The 19,067-nt window shown below is 44.7% G+C and overlaps 2 protein-coding genes across 2 annotated transcripts; both read right to left on the bottom strand.

Annotated features, from left to right (window-relative positions):
* Nucleotides 1–6,842: 6,842 nt before the first annotated feature.
* On the bottom strand, nucleotides 6,843–10,508 carry LOC125539210. The gene is made up of 4 exons (XM_048702588.1): nucleotides 9,795–10,508; nucleotides 8,789–9,020; nucleotides 7,939–8,015; nucleotides 6,843–7,147 (listed from the first exon to the last, which is right to left on the bottom strand). Exons 1-4 carry the CDS (start codon nucleotides 10,413–10,415, stop codon nucleotides 7,052–7,054), a joined length of 1,026 nt encoding a protein of 341 aa, XP_048558545.1. The 5' UTR covers nucleotides 10,416–10,508; the 3' UTR covers nucleotides 6,843–7,051.
* A 6,395-nt stretch (nucleotides 10,509–16,903) lies between these two features.
* LOC125533791 (cytochrome P450 84A1-like) lies at nucleotides 16,904–18,628 on the bottom strand. The gene is made up of 2 exons (XM_048697143.1): nucleotides 17,678–18,628; nucleotides 16,904–17,578 (listed from the first exon to the last, which is right to left on the bottom strand). The coding sequence occupies exons 1-2, from the start codon at nucleotides 18,617–18,619 to the stop codon at nucleotides 16,946–16,948; spliced, it is 1,575 nt and encodes a 524-aa protein (XP_048553100.1). The 5' UTR covers nucleotides 18,620–18,628; the 3' UTR covers nucleotides 16,904–16,945.
* Nucleotides 18,629–19,067: the final 439 nt, after the last annotated feature.

Here is a 19,067-nt window from a genome sequence, read left to right on the forward strand (position 1 = left end):
CTCGATGAATTGGTAGAAGAGAAGTGGTTGTACTAGCCTTAGAGAGGCCACAGCTTTACCCATGCAACACAACACAATTACATTATGTCGGCGCAGAAGTCCAGCTGCGCTGTGAGGGAATGTGGAGGAATTTTAACAAATACCTAAATTAGAAATAGTTTGCTGTGGAGTACTATATACTGATAATGGGTTGTGTTTGACTTAAAACTTGACTAACCTTAACTTTCAGCGTATTTGCAAAGGTCATCAACATGATGGCAGTCCAAAATTAAACTCCAGCAGGTTTATTTTATTTGCTATAATAAATGGCTTTTTTTTGCTTGAGAAGTTACCTTTCCCAATAAGACGAGAAAGTAGTACCAAATCATATTGGTATCTGGTTTGAAGTAATGTGGTATGTGGCAGTTCAAAAAACACTGATTTCTTACATGGCGTAGTATTAATCAGCACGTGTTTTATATTTATAACTCCAGATCTTGCGGAACAAGTAGAAAGCACCAACAAACCCAATCAGCTAGCTCTGTTGCGTGGATTTTTCTTCTGGATGGAGGTAACCTCATTCATACCATTTCTTTTTTTTTGTTAATAACCCTTTTTTTTGCAAATAAATTGCATGCCAGCATGGTCTCAAGCCTCGAACAGTAATGGTTCTAATGGCTCCACCTGTTGTTAAAGAACTGAAGTGATATTTTTTTTACCTGTTCCCAGTTAGAGCAAATATATTTCTTTTGGTTTAGATTATTTTTTATTAATGGAAGCAGCCCAATATTGTCCTGTTGAAGATCACGCTGGTATGATATCATTCGTAGTTAATAAGTTTATTTGCAGCAAACTATTAACAGCCACGGTGCATCAATATCAGTTTTTCTTGTTGCCAATTTTGAAAATTCATGGCACAAAGGAGTAGTTCAAAATGGAGTAACTACCGTGTGATTTCTTCATATTGCTTGATTGTTAATAGTATGTGCCAACTTCTTATATATTACTCCCTCCGTCTGGAAATACTTGTCCTCGAATTGGATAAAATGAATGTATCTATAATTAAAATAAGTCTAGATACAACCATTTTGAGGACAAGTATTTCCGGACGGAGGGAGTACCTCTGTTCCGAAATAAAGTCGCTGGGGGAGTTCAGTTTACACTCCCCCAACGACATATATTTAGGTACGGAGGGAGTAGATGGATTTCCCTAAAAGATGGCCAATTTTCCCTAGCAATATATTAAATTTTCCCTTATTTGGTTAGTTAGGCCGACTGCCCGCCGACCTGTGTCCTAACAATTTACTCTCTTCCTTTGTAGAATATTTTGCATCAGGACCAATTCGTTCCATGGATAGATGATTTCAAACAGTACGAAGTTACTATCATAGAAATAGATTGAGATCACCTGCAGAATTACAGAAGAGTTTGTCATTTCTCGATTGGAGTGGGAAAGCCCCAGTTTCTCCTTGTTGAATTAGTTTGGTCTCCAGTGTGCATCTTACACTGGTCGCTGTTGTTATTTTCTCTGCAAAAACGTAGAGCTGATGCTACGAGAAACTAGTAGCATATCTCAGTACTCAGGACTCCCCAAAATAAATTATCTTCAGACAGGGGTATACCCTATTTTTCTCAGCTTTTCTTTCAGATAGAAGGTTTATGGACGACAATGATGTTGTCAACAGACAATGTATTGTTTTTATATATGGGCAACTGCAGTCATAACTTTGGAATGTTCTGGTTCATGCTTCTTTCTTATGGAACAACAAGTGTGTACCACTCGTCAGCTAGCAGAGTTGTATTCTACATCTAGGGCTGCTTTTGAATTTGACGCGGGGTTTGCCCATGCTGAAATTGAGCACTCTAGACCTCAAGTTGTACTTTTTTTGAGAGAAGCTCGCCAAGAGGGCATGGTGCTCCTGAAGAAGAATATGGTTGGCTCGATTATTAGAAAACTAGGGCCGAAGAAGGGAAAAAGTCCATTTTAAACCTTGAACCTGTAGAGGTTGGGCGAAATGAACCCCAAAGTCGAAATCCCGGTCGATTGCACCCTGAACTATGCAATCCCGGTCTAAATTGTACCCTGGCAAAGTCGAAATCCCGGTCGATTGCACCCTGAACTATGCAATCCCGGTCTAAATTGTACCCTGGCATTGTTTGAGGCATAAAAGCGCTGACGTGGCAAATATCAACCTGGATTCATCTTGCGGGCCAGCCCGTTTTAGTTTTTTTTCATTCAAAACAAAAAATTACGGCGCGGGGTTGGCTCAAACAGAAGACCGCTCGCTACTGATCGATGCAACTAACCAAACATGCGTTCTGTTCACTTGGTCCCTTTTCTTTTCTTTTCTCTTTCTATTCTTTCCTTTTTTTTTCTTTTCTTTTTCCCTTTTTTTCTTAAATTCGTGAACCCTTTTTTAAATCGCCGAACTTTTTCCAAATTTGCATATTGTTTTCAAATCCCGTAATTTTTTTGAATGCTCAAATTATTTCAATGTATGTAAACACCGGTGGCCATCTTAGTAGGAAATAGCAAAAAAAAAAGAACCTCGTGAACCATATTTTCAAAAGAAAAAAGTTCATGAATTTGAAAAAAAGTTACAGATATAAGAAAAAGTCAATGGATTTGGAAAAAAGTTCACGGACCCATTTGGAGCTATTGAAGTTCAGGCGCACAAAAAAATTCAGAAAAAGTGCTAAGCGAGCGACTCAAACTCACGGCCACCTTCTTGTTAGAAGATGGAACTTGCAACCCGAACCAGTGAGTTCAACTGATGTATTCACAGCGTGAAGCTTTAAGTATCAAACTTCTTTTGAAAATTTCTGAATATTACGCAACGAAGATTTTGTACTATCTGTTGAATTTTTTTTAATATACACTGAACATTTTAAATTATACACAATGAACATTTTTAAATATATGATGAAAAATTTAGGAAAAACAATAAATAATGTGTGGAAGAATATTCAAATATGCGTTGAACATTTGTAATATACTTGAAAATTTTTGAGCATTCAAAAAAATTACAGGATTTTAAAACAATATGCAATTTCGAATAATTTGTTGAAAAAAACGAAAAGAAAATAATAGAAATAGAAATAGAAACGAAAAAAAACAAAAAGGAAAAAAGCCAAAGCAGAAAAACCGAAAAGAAAAAACCAAATAATGAACGAAAAAACTGTAGCGGTAACTTGTTATAGCAAGAGAAGAAAGAAGGTTTATAAAGCCAACATGTTTTTTGCTTTGGCAGCCTTTGTATATTGGATTGATATATTTGTGCAAAACACACAATGACATGTGGGGATAGTTTGTCATACATACATACACTAGCTTACGTACATGAATACATATGCTACCATAACTCGCCACTGTACAGGTCACATACACACACAACACACGTGTACACGTACACGTACACACTTCATAAAACAAATTCATGCGATAAAACCGTACACAAGACACACATGCGGCATGCAAAAAAAAGGTACACTAACATCACACGTACACGCACACACAACACATGTACACAGCATACACACACATGCGCGGCATACACGGCCCACCAGTCATTGAGACAAAAATATAAAGGAGACCACTTTAGGAGGCTTTGTAAAATTATAGCAAGTAGCCTCTCCACTTTGCAAATATACAATGTCTGGGTGCAAGTATGGCAAACTTTGTAAAAAAAATGATGAAGGACCACTTATACAAAGGCTGCTGGAGGCGGAGGTTTTTTAGAACAGAGGAGGGTTTTTGGCCAAGATTGCTAAAATAGCAATTGAATGCAAATATATAAAGGTTGTTGGAGATGCTCGCAGTGGGACCGGTGGACACTATGGTTTCATCAACATCTAAAAATTAGAAACATCGACCTAGTGAAAGAACCCTCTATACGAATTGATAGAGCGAAATATTTGAACATCTCGATGGAGTGAAACCGCCACTTTTTTTTTGCGAGTGACATTTTTATATTTTTCGAGAACATACATGAGCTTTGCAATCCTATATATTAAGATAGAAAGCAATGCGTAAGTTACAAGAATTGGTCTGAAAAAGCGCCGGACAAATCCATGACTGCCCAGACTATCTACCGGGAGCGATACAAGAAGGGCTAGTTAGAGCATCTTCAGCCGCGCCCTCAACAAGGCCCCCCAGGCGATTTTTTGGTCGCCGACGCCAAAAAATCGGCCCAGTCACGCCTCCAAGGGCTCAATTTTCGCCGGCTCGGGCCGAAAATGACGCCGGTGGACCCAACCCGAACCCGGCATGCTGGGGGCGCTCGGGGGTGCCGGGCGAATCGTTTTTGGCGCGAAAGAGCCGCGGGCCCTCCTTGCCAGCGACTCGTCTCGCTTCGCCGCTTCGTCGTCCTCATCGCCTTGTTTCCCGCGGCGAATCAATGCCAAAGCTGCCGCGCGCTGCCGCGCCGGTCAGCCTCCGCCATTGATGCCTCACGGGCGGCGCAGTGAAGGCGTGATGATGCGCGTCCCCGCGCATGCCACGCGTAGACGAGGCCGCCACGCGTGCTCACGCCGCCTCCGCCTATATAAGCCGACCCCAGCGCGTCGGTGGCACGCACAGAGTCCACCGCCGACGCGCCCTATCTCCCCTTCCTCCCTCTCCCCTCGCCGTCCCAGTTCGTAAAAATGTCCGAATGATTCCCAGGCGACGGCGCGGCGGCGAACGGCTTCGGCCGCCGCCACCTTCACGAAAACGAATCTCGGCTCCTCTACGAGGCCGAGTACCCGGTCCCGCCGGACATGCAGGTGCCCGGGGCATGGAGAATCAGCGCCGGCGGGGTCCCGGTGCCACCACCGCCCACCGGGGCGGCGCGTCATGCGGAGATCGCGCGTATTCGCGCCTCTCTGCCACGGGCGGCGAGGGATGGGCCGCGCTACGTCCCCGACAGCCCGCTCTGGGAGCCCTACTTCCGCCGTCGCCACGCCGAGCAGTTCGAGGCCACCAACGGCGTCGTGCCCTCCGGCAGGCTCAACTCCGAGGGGCGGCGCCGATGGTGGGGCGTGCCCGGCCGCACGCTGGAGGCCGTCCTCGAGTACATCGAGGGCGGCAACACGCCGAGGCTGGAGTACCCCTCCCCGCCGTCCTTATCTCGCCGCCGTGGGAGCTCGTGGACGCCGAGGCGCATGGACCCCGGGGCGTCCTCCTCCTCGTCCGGTCGGTCGACCGGCTCTCCCTGCCTCCGCCCCGTCAAGCCGGAGCCCCAGGACACGCCTGTCAGCCGGCGCACCCGCAGCTCCGATATTCGCATCGCCGACTCCACCCCCGCTTCCGGGCGCCTCGTCCTCGTCGCGCCCAAGCCGGGGCCCAGTCTCCCCCCGGAGTACGAGGAGATAGCCCGGCGCGGCTTCTCCGACACGGACGCCCTGCGGTGGGCGCGCGACGACTACCTCCAGACGGAGATGACCCGGCAGACCCGGGCCCTGGAGGAGATCGCCGCCCGCAAGCGTGAGCGCGAGGACGAGCACGGCGTCATGATCCTCGACAGCGACGACGAGCACGGCGTCATGATCCTCGACAGCGACGACGACGAGGACGCCGCCGGACCGTCCAACTCGCCGCGCCAATCGGGGGAGGGTTGCAGCAGGGACGGCGGCCATGACGACGATGACAACGACGATGATGACGACGGCGGCGACTACACGCGGTTCTACAGCCTTCTCGGCATGTAGAATTGTAAGGGCGGCCGCCGGCGAGGAGCGGCGAGGCGAGCGAGACGGCAGGCGGGCCTAGTAGTGTGTTTTTTTTTCTGTAAAATACTTTAAATATATATATGAGCGGGCGTGTTTGTGCTGTGTTTTGGTCGAATTTGGTTTGAAGTCGCCGAAATATGCATGAACTCGCCGTGTTTGCGCCGTTCAAAAAAATCCAGTGGACGCCGCGACTGGGTGGCATCACGTCCCCAGCATGCGTTTTTTGCCAGTGCGCCCCAGGGGCAATTTTTAACGGCTGGAGATGCTCTTAACAACTCGCTCTAGGCTACCGTTTCCCATCTTCTTCCACTCGCGCAAAGTGTCGCGGTCCTTGAGGACAAGTGCCGATGTGAGGAGGGATTTGTTCTTGAAGATCCTCCTATTTCTCGAGCCAAATGCAGTGGGAGGGTGCAAATGATGACTGAATCGATCCCTTTTTTCATCTTGGGAGGGATCGTCTGCTGCCATGAAGACCACCACGGGAGAATGTGATCAATCGAAGAGGGCACGAGGTGGATGATGCCAAGCCAGTGGAGCACACCAAACCAGACTTCGCGGGCGTAAACACACTGAAACAGAGAGCTCCAAGGCCGACCAGGTGAGAGCATGACAAGTTTTTGCCTGCCATAGCCATTTGGTTGACTGGCTTATGGCCGTGCCCAAGCCAAGCCAACGAGGGCATTGGCTAGCTTTTGACCGGTTTTTAGTTTGCCATATAGAGTTTCCAGGAGTTCCCTTCAAAAATCTGCTATCGCTGTACATCAGCCCTTTTTTATCTAATGAAAAGTTCCTCGTAAAAAAGAAGTTTGGACTTAAACTCTAGCTCCAAACTACAAAGAAGACAAACAATTTTCATCAGTTTTTACTTCTGCTTCGGGAATCAGATTCTCTAGCACCACAGCAAGAAATGCTGAACAGAGTTGTGCCCTGATGAAATCAAAGATGAAAGTGAAATTGCAAGGGTGCCGCACGACTAGACCAAATCCATTTTCAGAGTACAAAATCAAGTTTAATTAGGTCATTTACGCTACGTCATGTGATGCATTGTGATGCGGACATAAGTTGAATGTGAGATTCAGTGCCCTCAATTTCAACATGAGAAATGCATCAACTGATCAATAGCAGCTAGAATGCTAGATCCCAGTTGTAACCTAGAATGTATGCAGTTTCACAGGGAATGATTTCTCCTTTCACCAGTTGAGCAATATATACATTTATTCTCCCAAGAGAAAGAGCAACACAAGCAGGCTGCTACAGTACTTATTCGCACACTCCATATATAAAATGATAAAAATCAGATATTCTGTACTGAGAATGGTTTCACCCTTAGGGAATAATCTCCACAAAAGAGAAGATGGGTGAACTAAGGCAATGGGTAATCTAAGTCCATCAATGGAATAACCTCTTGATCTTTCAGATCATCTGTCCATGGCCTGAATTGATCCTCGTGTGCACTATTCTGCAAAAAGAAAGTGTAAACTTCAAAGTTTGCAAATATCTTCATGCTGCCAAGGTACGTATGTGATAGCATATACTCCCTCCGTCCGGAAATACTTGTCTTAGAAATGGTTGTATCTAGACTTATTTTAGTTATAGATACATTCATTTTATCCATTTCCAAGGACAAGTATTTCCGGACGGAGGGAGTACTTCCTCCCTTCCACAAGATAAGGTGTCTGTTTTTTCAAAAGTCAAACTTGTGCATGTTTGACCAAGTTTTAAAAAATATATCAAATTTGTATAGTTAGATACATCATGAAATATGTTTTCGTATCTTATTTATTATGTATTGCTTATTATGTTGATATTTTATTCTACAATCCTGGTCAAACATACATATGTTGACCTTCACGGAAATTTATGCACCTTATATTCTGGGACGGAGGGAGTAGTATAGAACAAGCATGCGATTAAGATAGTGTATACACTAATGCTGCAACTACAGATTTCGTTATAATTGGTATCAGGCCCCCTAACCTGATCTTGAAATGGCAGTATTTGAGCTGCATGGCAAACTAATAGTCTATCCATGACACATCTCCTTTATATTCTACCAAAAGAATACATGTGCTCCAGCTGTGACAAACTTATTTGTGTATATAAAAACTACTAGTTCATTGTAGGTGACCTAGAAGATTTTAGGTTTGGGCCTTTGGATTTAGATGGAAATGTGAACGTTGCAGACATGACCACAATTACTGCAAACGTATTATTATAACTTATAAGAGGTAAATTAGTATTAAAGGATACCTGCAACCAGAAGAAAAATCCACGCATCAGAGCTAAACCCTTGGAAAAGCTAGTGTTTGTAACTTGTTCGACAAGATCTGAAGTTAAATAAACGAAGAGTTTTAGTACTATAACCACAACAACTCAGAACTGTTAAAGTTAAAAAAACATCCTTCATCAAACTGTTACAAAGTACTCCCTCCGTCCGAAAAAGCTTGTCCCTCAAATGAATGTATCTAGCACCAAGTTAGTGCTAGATACATCCATATGAGGAACAAGCTTGGGACAAGTTTTTCCGGACGGAGGGAGTAGTAGTTTACATTTAACAAACCCTGGCATCAATATTTCAAATATTCTCGAGGGAAAAATATCAATGTGAATGTGCTAGTTTATACTTAAGTTCACTGCAATACCAAGGACCGTTTAGTGACTTTACAATTGTGCAGTAATATAATCTAGAGAATGAGTGTTTGACTATGGCACATCAACAGTATTAGAATCAAGAACAAACTATGTTCAAACCTTTGATTGCTAGTTGAGCTGCCCATCAAAAGTACAGAGTAGTCCACAACATACTAATACATACATTTACAATGATGCATAGCCTATACTGCTCTGGAATTTCAGCACTGCAGGATAAGTCGTGATATTGAGGATTGTTAAACAACACAGCAGTGTGTCGTCAAGCTCAGTACAGAAATGTCCATGAAGGGTAATAAGTATAGTTCAGCAGAATTTACTTTACCCGGTTGATTTATTACGATAACAATAAGAAACAAATTTCTGAAGGGAAAGATGGCAAAAGGCAGTACTATAAAACAGGTGACACAAAAGATACAGTACTTGTCAGTGTATACCCATGATAACATACCAGGGTAATGATCAAAATATGAATTGCCCATCTCCTCGGTAGGGTAGAATTTTGCATCATTGCGCACCTGTCGCAACTTCACTAAAGGAGTACGAATAGAAGCCATGTCAAACAGCTTAATATATTCTTTGCGGCTAAATGGCTTCTGAAGAGCATCCATCAATCTTCGCTTGAAGTCTGAATCTGGCCTACGGTTGATATGTGGAGGCCATATAACATCTGATCTATGTGACTACAAATTTGTAGGAGGCGAAAGGAGAAGTAAATCACACATGGTAGTTAACATACAGAAAGAAAAAAGACAGCCACTACATACATGTAGTATGTACAGCTTATGAACTTTGGTTGAATCTTTCTAATATTATTATGAAGTTCAAAGATGGTGCTTAATACCAATCAAGAATGTCTCAATTTCAAAATGTAGATTAGCTTAACATTTTTCAAGAAAAAACTTAGATTATCACACTCCTAGACTGTTGTACAGGTAGATAGAGTGAATGACTATTGCGTTATATTAAGTGACTGACAATGAAGAATCAACAAAAATGGCAAAGTAGGGGAGATATATTTTGATCACAACTGCTCGAACAGGATGGTGTGATGTTCCAAAGACATGAATGTTTCTACTTGTTCGGGAAAAATGGTTGATCCGTTTCTTCAGAACTACTGATATCCGAATATATTTTCTAAAACATATATTCCATACTGGCACGTGCTACAGAATTTGGAAAATGGAAACAAGGCACGTGCTACAGAATTACTCGTATGATTTCAAATGTCAATTGACAGTTGACCTATCTACCATACTGGCACTGACCACTTAATTACACACTGATCAGTTCGAGAACAGGCGAACAAGATAAAATTGTTTACACATTGATCAGTTTTAGCATCACAGTAACACATTGATCCATTTCATTATCCAGCAGTAATACACTGATCAGTATTGTCCAATAGTGTGAAAACGTAACAACAATAGGTATCAGAGATAACAGGAAATTCTCACCGAAGCAACGCGAGGCTGAGCATCCTTGCGCCCAATATCTTCCTGACCCTGCATCCTTTGACGAGGGGCTGGATCTGCACGCCAGTCGTAGGCGTTCGGGTCCGGCATAATTACAACCGGTACATCTGAGTCGACCGCCTGCTCCTCTTCCCCCGAGGAAGCAACGGCCGCATCTTTCTCCGATTGCTCCTCGACCCCGCTGCTGCCTCCAGATTGCGCGGCGTCCGGGTCCGGCTCGTAGTCCACAACGACGCCCCCCATCTGGAGCTTCAGGCGGTTATTCACCACGCACGTGTGGTGCAGGAAAATGCGGTAATCCTCGTCAATGTCGACGATGGAGTCGATCCAAGAGGGGGGCGCCTCCACCGACGAGTCCCTCTCTTCCGCCCGGCGGTTGGCGCTTGCGCCGCCCGGGGAGGGGTCCGAGACACATTCGCCGTCGGAGATGGCGATGGGGGACTCGTACCTGATGACGGGGGCAGGGGAGGCGCCGCCCGGCGGGAGCTCGAGGACATAGGAGCTGCCTTCGGTGCGAAGGTGGCGGAGGAAGTAGAGGTAGTCGGGGTCGAACTTATCGGCGGAGCAGTCGCCGGCGGCGAAGGGGGAGGGGAGTGAGGGCATCGCGGGGCTTGGGGCTTTGGGCTGGAGGCGACTGTCCGAAGCGGTTGTGTCGCCTTCGCGGCGACTGGCCTGCCTCTCCCACTCGGGCTCTCGGCTCATGGGAATATGACGCGATTCGGTTTTTTTCTAGTAATACTTCTGCCTTTATAATTAACCGACATAAGCTCGGAATGTCATCTGAAATTACACCCAACACAAAGTCTGGGGGAACACCCCCATCAAATCTTACAAAGTTCATCATCCACATATACTCTAGCTAATTTATGCGCAGCAACATTCAAGGAATGTCTAGCCCAAGAAATTTTAAACTCGTTTGATTCATTTTTTCTGTAGTTTGTACATGGGTTTTTTTTTCTTTTTTTTATTTGCATGGGTTCTCTTTTTTAGTTGCATGGGTTCTTTTCAAATATCATGTTTCCGGGACCAGCCCTTTTCAAAATTTACCAATTTTGTTTGCGCGGGAGTGAATGCAAATATCAATGGGAATTACATATTACTAAAAAGGATTATTTGATGTCAGATTTTGAGGTTAAAAACAGACACCCTCAACTATATCGGATTCTGATCAAACGCATGGCAACTTTTCTGTTGATTTTTACAATACATGGCAATTTTGACCGTAGAACATGGAAAATCCTTATATTGAAGCATGCCAATTTTATTTTTTTCGCATGGCAAATCTGATCATCGGAATTTTAGCGCTAAAAATCAGATGTTGGATTTTTAATATTTTTGTACTAAAAAAATGAGCAATCTGGTCTAAATGTAGATGATATCCCTCCACAAAAGGTATATCCTTTAACGTTGGGGAGAACTTTATATTACTAAGGGATTTTTTTAGATGCCAACTTTTTCCACTTCCCATTTTGTAGCATTCTTGTTTACTAGCACAATGTCCGTGTTTTACTATGAAGAAAATCTTTTAATTGTCATGAGATAGGGGTGGCTAGATCGAGCAACCGTGAGGACAAGGGTCGTCCGTGATAAACATGATGGGTTGTTTGAGGGTAGTGTTCTTCAAGACATTAGCTCGATATGGGATATAATCCTGAGTTAATTGATCCCGGTAAATAGTGCTAACATCACATTATTGGCTCATTATAAAAAATTTAAAAGTAGAATACAATAAATAGCATTACAATAAATCTGGAATACGATAGTAGGAAGTGGACCAATCTAGAGTAAAAACACCAACAATCATGGTCCCGATACGTGATACGACAACATTCGGATGGTGCCGCCCGATGGTGCAGAGGTCGCGTCTTCCACGACTCTGACCGCCATCAAACAAAACACCCACCAGAATATTGTTGACCTGACAATGACAAACTGAAGTTATGCTGCTATGCTATGACGAGTGTGTAATCCATGAGAGGAGAGTCGACAACGATCACTTAACAGGGCACATTAAATGACGAAACCCTTTTATGTGGCTGCAACACACCTGAAACAGGACCAACAAAAATGGTGGATTGGTAGCTTATATACAAGCTTGTTATGATGAGAATGCTCGTGCTGGAGGATGAAAGAACTTAAACAACAGGTGTGTGCTTGACATGTTTTGTGTTATTTTAAATAATTTGTTGTTCCTTTTTTGATCAAAAGGGGTCCCCGCCCCCTATCTCATTTATTTAGAGACATTAGAACTGAGCACCCTCCCAACCTTGTTAGGCCACTAGCATTCGAAGACGACCGTTTTTATGATCTAACTAATCATGGACGTTTGATCTCCGTTGAGTTTAACCCCTACTGTTCTCATGAAGTAGGCATTTTTAGCCGTTTGATTTCATTTGTCAAACGTTTCTAACCATCCAATCTAAAGTTAGCGCTAAGCTAGTCACAAATTGGACCTAACGTCGCAAAGGGCAGCTACTCCCCGTAGCTATTTTGGACTTCTGTGGTTAACTGGGCTAGTTTTCCTGCTCGGCCCTAGGCAGCAAAAGCCCTCTCATACATTCGCTCCCGTTCGACACAGTAAAGAATCAGCGGGCGCTCCTAACCGGCGCTCTCAATGCATGTTCCTCGTACTGGCGCCCGAAGGCGATGCGACTGGGCGGCCCAACAAAAAATCAATCGATGCAACTAGTTTATGGGTAGCGCGAAAAGCGAAAAAACAACCCAAAAATGGTTCTCCTTGAGGATCAAACTCGCGCCGTGATAACAACGAATGAGTATGGCTAACCACATGACCTACAACATGCTACTGACCAATTCCAGGGCAAGTTTTTTAAGTACATTTGTAGCCATGCAATTTATTACACATATACATGTCTACTGTAGCACCTTGATTATAAATTATTTGAAAATATTTTGGAAAAATTTCATGAATTACAGAAAAGTTCATTGGTTTTGAAAAAGATTAACCGAATTTTAATTTTGAAAGAAATTCATGATTTTGAGAAAAATTCCATCGATTTTGAAAAAAATTATCCATTTGAAAAATTGTTCACAAATCTTGGGAAAAAATTCACAAATTTGAAAAAAAGTTCATCAAAATTCAAAAAAGGTTCATTGATTTGGAGAAAAGTTCACCGGTTTTGAAAACAACTCATCAATTTTTTAAATAGTTCACAGAATTGGAAAAAGTTCGATGACTTTGAAAAAAGATCATGAATTTTGAAAAAAAAAGTTTATCGATTTTGAAAAAGTTCACAAAAAGCAAAAAAAATCATCAAATTTGAAATAAAGTTCATCAATTTCGGGAAAATGTTCATAGAATTTGAAAGAGTTCATCAAATTTGAAAAAGGTTCATCGATTTAAAAGGAATATTCATCAAATTTGAAAAAAGGTTCATAAAGTTGAAAATAAGTTCATCAATTTTGAACAAGTTCATCTATTTGAAGAAAAACTTTATGAATTTGAGAAAAGAAAGAAAAAAGGACAGAGAAAAAAATAAAAAATAAAAGAATAGAAAGGGAAGAAAGATGAAATAACGGAAAAACATATATGTAATCACACTGAGTGATTTGTCAGGGGGTTATCCCATTGTCCCCTCAACACTTGCGCTGGAGGTTCGGGCCCCAGCTAGAAGCATTTTTTGCACTTCAGATTAGAAAATAGAAAAAAAATGTGAAAAGGGCCGGCCCAACATGAGGATGTGATCGCTCGACATAGAAACGAATTGGAGGCGGCCAAGAGGATGCGTCGTGCGGTCGAAAGGGGACGGATGGGGCGGGCGCTCGATTCAGGCGAAGTGGACGACCTACGGTGGGATCCAGCCTACGCGTGCCGCTCGCGAGGGAATCCAGCGTGAGGGGATCAAACAGTGCTAGAGTTCGATGCCAACGGTTGTCTGCTTAATCGACCGCTTCGCAAAGGTATGGAAAGGTGAGGGCGCCCCGGCTACCCTGGCCTCGCGCTTATATATCTCCGCGTATCGTTCGTGCATTCTTCAAAGTTTGCCATGTCCCCCAGGTTTGACAGGTTTGAGTGAATTCCAGTTTATGTGTGTTGTTTTCGCTATATTTGCAGAGCTACTTGGGGTTGCACAGAATGTGATGTTGGCTAGTTACCTACATATGCTCTGTGTCAATACCCAGGTTCTCCTCTCTTCTTCCTTTGGCAGTAACGCAGTAGCATCCAGGAGCTATGTTTCTCCGATAGTTCGCCCCTTTATCTTCAACTCTGTTGCATATTTCCCTTCCCCACTACAATGCCTTCGCACTCAATATTTGTACCGATGCAGATTTCTGCTCTTAATTTGTTGCAGTTATTGATGCCCAAGTGTTCGGAAATGCTTCAGGCTTGTTTAACAAATTTCTTGAGGTGTCTCTGGATTTTTTTTGTTCCTGAATTCTGAAACCTGGGATCCCAATGGCTGCTAGCGGTTTAGTTAGTGGAATGTCATATTAATTTTCCATATCCAGTGTGTTCATATGATTGCATATTTTCCATGCTTATTTGTTTGTAATTATTCATGACAAGCTACTGCCGGCTATTATTGTTCCTATACATACGCATGAGGTTGTTTAGGATGGTAGATCCATATGCGCAAATAAGTATTGTTGTACATGCACGTGTGATGTGTGTTATCTGACCGTGGTGTAGATGCTCAATTCACATAATATTTATGCGTGTAATGAAATCTCTTACCAGTTTTTGTACATTGGTCTTTTATTCCAGATGGTTAGTAGCTTTGTAAATTCTACCTTGCAGTTTAATAAAAAAATCTACCCTTGCAGCAACTTCAAATATGAACGGGGGCTATTCGATTGTCTTTCTGCATATGGAACATTTTAGTTAATTGATCCCTTTGTTCCATTGCTATTTGGTGCTGTCATACTCGGCAATGATTTGGATGGTGTCATTATAGCATGTCTGGCTTTTTGCTGTCATTTACATCAAAGTGACGTATTTGAAACTATTTTATTGCAAAAATCTCCTCTTCGACCACTAACCAATATGTACAGTTAGCTCTCATGTTCATCATTTTGCAAAAATCTTACCATTTACATTCAAATAGATGGGCGCAGCAATGCGTGGCATCAATGATCAAGTTTTTTTTTATTAAAACGAGGTCACAAAAGCAACATGACTGTTCACAACACTCGAGCTAAGCTTAGAGTAGCTGAGTCAGATCCTCCCAACACATAGGAGGTTTTATGATAGAATTCAAACATAATAAGCAACTCCATTTATGCGACCAGAAAGAAAAAGCAAGACCAGGGCTATCTATTACATTTTTCTTCATCAAGGTATCTTCTTTTTTCACTCAGAATGAGCTCGTGGGATATATCCCTTTTGTGCCCTCGCTCAATCAATGCTTTGTATGTTGGATCTAGATTGGTGTGTGCGGTTTTCGTTCAGACAAGTTGTTTTTGATTCGGGCCACAGTGTGGCGCGGCCCGTTCTTTTTTCTATGAGTTTGGCCTATTGATTTTTTTCATGGGCTCTTTTTTGTTTTGTTTGTCAAATGGGCCTTTATTTTGCGCTTGGACGGTACCCGAGTGGAATGCGGTTATAACTCATCAGATGACGCTCGATTATGGAAGAATCGTCCCCCTTCACAGCTTCTCGGAGAATCTTCAACTCCCATTCGTGGCTATGATTTTCGGATGGGAGTTGAAGATTCTGAAAAAAGCTGGGGAGCGGGCTGATTGTAGGAGAATTGGCCAGAAGAACTTGCCTGATATAGGGGAGAAAGTGCAAGTAGGAGTGTGTTTTGTTCTTTCTTACACAATGCTTTTTCTCATGTGTGTTTGTGACAGTGGAATCTGTAGCAGAGCACATGTCCCCTTTTTCATCATTTTTTGTGCATTTTTTAGTCCACTACTTTTCACTAGATTAACTTTGTTTGGTTTTTCCTATGCTCAAGGTGGATGTATGTAATGTTTTTACAACAACGTGCGACATGTCCATTGTAGTATATATGAATTTCCTTTTTCCTTTTCGTTGTTTTCTTATGCTCAAGGGGAGGTATGCTAAAACTTGAGAGTAAAACTACACCTAAACCGAGCTCTACCATGTCCCCAACAATTTTGTCCGTCGGATTTCGCATTTAGATCATTTTTGGTCGTCAGATGTTCGTTTCAGTTCCAATTTACCGCGACCTGGTCCGCATGTGTTAATGGGCCGCTATTCTTGTGACCTTTTTCAAGACATGTGGTCAATTGGGCTTTATTGGGCCGCTGTGCAAGCCTAGAATATGTCAAATATTACTTCATAGATTTTTAACAACACATGTCTTGAAAAAAGTCACAAGAATAGCGGCCCATTAAAGCCCAATAAAGCCCAATTGATCACATATCTTGAAAAAAGTCACAAGAATATTTGACATCGTAAAAAAATTGACCACCACTCTATTACTTAGTAATTTTAACAACACATTTATATTCACCTTTCAACATTTTTATTTAAGCACAAATATATGAAAAATTATATTATTATATCGTAAAAAAATAGACGGGTGCGTCAATGCGTGCCATGAAAGATCTAGCGATCTACTACAACAATGACCGACATGGTCATTTTAGAATATATAGTGTGATTATCTGTTTTCCTTTAACGCCTTTTCTTCTTTCTTTTACGATTAACGCCTTTTCTTCTTATATTAGCATATGCATCAATAACATCCCACCGATCCCCCTTTTTAAGAATGCACCAACAATGAAAAGGGGAGAATTCATTATTATTTTTGTAGCACCAAAAGTGAAGCATAAGTGAATGCATTTCTTTCAAAATCAACATAAACGGAACTAACAGAGGCAACCCAGGAATAGACGGTCCTGCGAATCAATCCGTGGTTGAGTTGGTTAGGTGGACAGTGGTATCCCCAACCCACCAGGGTTCAAATCCTGGTGCTCAGTCTTTTGAAGGTGCTCGTAGGGGTAGGGTGTGCGTGCGTGCGTTCATAGGGGTAGGGTGTGCGTGAGTGCATTCATAGAGGTGAGTGTATGCACGTGTATATGAGCGCTTGTGTCTGTACTGATGCTAAAAAAAAAATAGACGGTCCTTTATTTATTCGACGAGTACCACGTTACTTGCACAGTTGCACTGATCTGGCAACACGAGCTGTGCGCGCGCGGCTCTGCTAGACCACTGGGCAGCTAAGACGGGGCAGCGGCACTGCGCACAACCGCACGGCCCGTGGAGCGGTGGCGCCGTATGCCTCTTCCATGTCAAGGTCCCCCGGCGCCATCCCGCTCGGCAGGCTCCACTCGAAGCCATGCAGCAGCCGCGCCAGCGCCATTTCCACCGCGTGCATTCCGAGCTGCATGGCGGGGCACGACCTCCGCCCCGCGCCGAACGGCAGGAGGTGGAAGTGGCCGCCCCGGCAGTCCGTCTCTGCCTCGTCCCCGCCCGCGTCGAACCGGGACGGCCTGAACGCCCCGGCGTCCTTCCAGGCCTCGGCGTCTCGCCCGATCGCCCACACGTTGATCAGGACGCGGGTGTTCTTGGGGATGCGCCAGCCGGCGACGTCGCAGTCCTCGGCGGCCTCGTGCTGGAGGAGCGGGCCGGGCGGGTGCACGCGGAGGGTCTCCTTCACCGCGCACCTCAGGTAAGGGAGCTCGCCCAGGTCGCCCGCCGCGACCTGGCGGTGCAGCCCAACCACCACGGCCAGCTCGTTCTGCACCCGCTTCATTTCCTCCGGGTCCCTCAGCAGCTCCGACATTAACCACTCAATTATCATCGCTACTGGTCCTGTCCCACCGATCATCACATCCTGCGCGTATTGTGATCAAAAAATATTTAGTTTGTCACAATAGCTATATGTAAGTTTTAATTTGTGGAGTGGTAAATTTCGGCCACTGTTGTACTTTACCATAATGGTGGCCTTGATGTTGTCCCTGGTGAGACGAAGCGTCGACCCATGACCATGAGCACTGGAGTCGGTGCTCACCCTGTCGGCAGACCCGGGCATGTCCACGAGGAAAGCCAGCATGCCGTCCACCATGTCGGCGTCCGCGGCATCGACCGGCTTCGGGTGCGCGAGGTGCTCGTCGATGGCACGGTCGATGAACCGGTCCAGCGCAGCCCGTGCCGCCACCATCCTCCTGTTGATCCCATGCAAATCCAGCCGCGCCACCCATGGCACGTAGTCCGCAAGGGTGGAGTTGGACACCACGAACAGCTCGGCGAATTCCTGCACTATGGCCACGAACTCGGCAGCGTCCTCACCCTCGTTCCGCATGCCCAGCGCTGCCCGGAGCGTGATGTTCATCGACATGTTGAACACGAGCTCGCCGAGATTGACGACGGAGCCAGTGTACCTGGCAACGTGGCGGATCAGGTCGTTGACCTCGTCGTGGACGGCGGCCCACGACTTGGCCCGACGGTGGCTGAAGAGCTTGTGGACGCACAGCTTCCGCATCTCGCGCCAGAAGGGCCCGTACTGCGCGAACACCATGTCCGCGCGGCCGTAGGTGAGGTAGGCTATGGGCGCGCTGGCGGGGCGGTTGGCGAAGGCGCGGTCGTTCACCTGGAGCACCAGGCGGGCCATCTCCGGCGTCGACACGACCACGGTGCTCAGGCGGCCAACGCGGAGGTGAAGGAGACCGCCGTAGCGCGCGGACAGCCGTGCCAGGCCTCGGTGCGTCATGTCTCTCGTGTAGAAGATGTTGCCGACGAACGGCAGCACCCGCGGCCCCGGAGGGAGCGGGAGGGGTCGGAGACCATAACGCCGTGATGAGATAGCGCGATAGAGGATCAGCGCAGTTAGAAGCAGCGCGAGATGAAGCCCGCATTGCGGCCACCAAGTCTCCATTGCCGCGTCGCCTGTACGGCTCCGAGAGTGAGCGAGAGCGATGTTAATATAACCTGGAACTGATTGCATGTTACGGAGAATGTCGTTGTATAGTATACTACTAGTAGTTTTTTTTTTTTTGCGAGTGCGTAGGTTAGTAGCAATCATTGTTGTTGTGAGTCATTCAGCACAGTCTTTCAAAAAGAAATTTATCATAATCCGTCGGTGCGCTTTTGTTTTGGCGCATGAAGATGCAACAAAACGGCATCTTTGTACTCCAGTTGTGCAACTTTTCTGTTTCCGTTTTGTTCTGAACTCGCAGCTTGCTAGGGTTAGGGTATCTTCGACGGCAACCCGCAAAAAATCTTCCGTATCTGTTTGCGGACGGGGGACCAATCCATGGATACGGATGTGGGAGGCAGCCATCTGACGATAGCCGCATACATTTTCCCAACAATTCAAACCAACG

Source organism: Triticum urartu, chromosome 2 (genome assembly GCF_003073215.2).
Source record: "Triticum urartu cultivar G1812 chromosome 2, Tu2.1, whole genome shotgun sequence".
Taxonomy (NCBI): domain Eukaryota; kingdom Viridiplantae; phylum Streptophyta; class Magnoliopsida; order Poales; family Poaceae; genus Triticum; species Triticum urartu.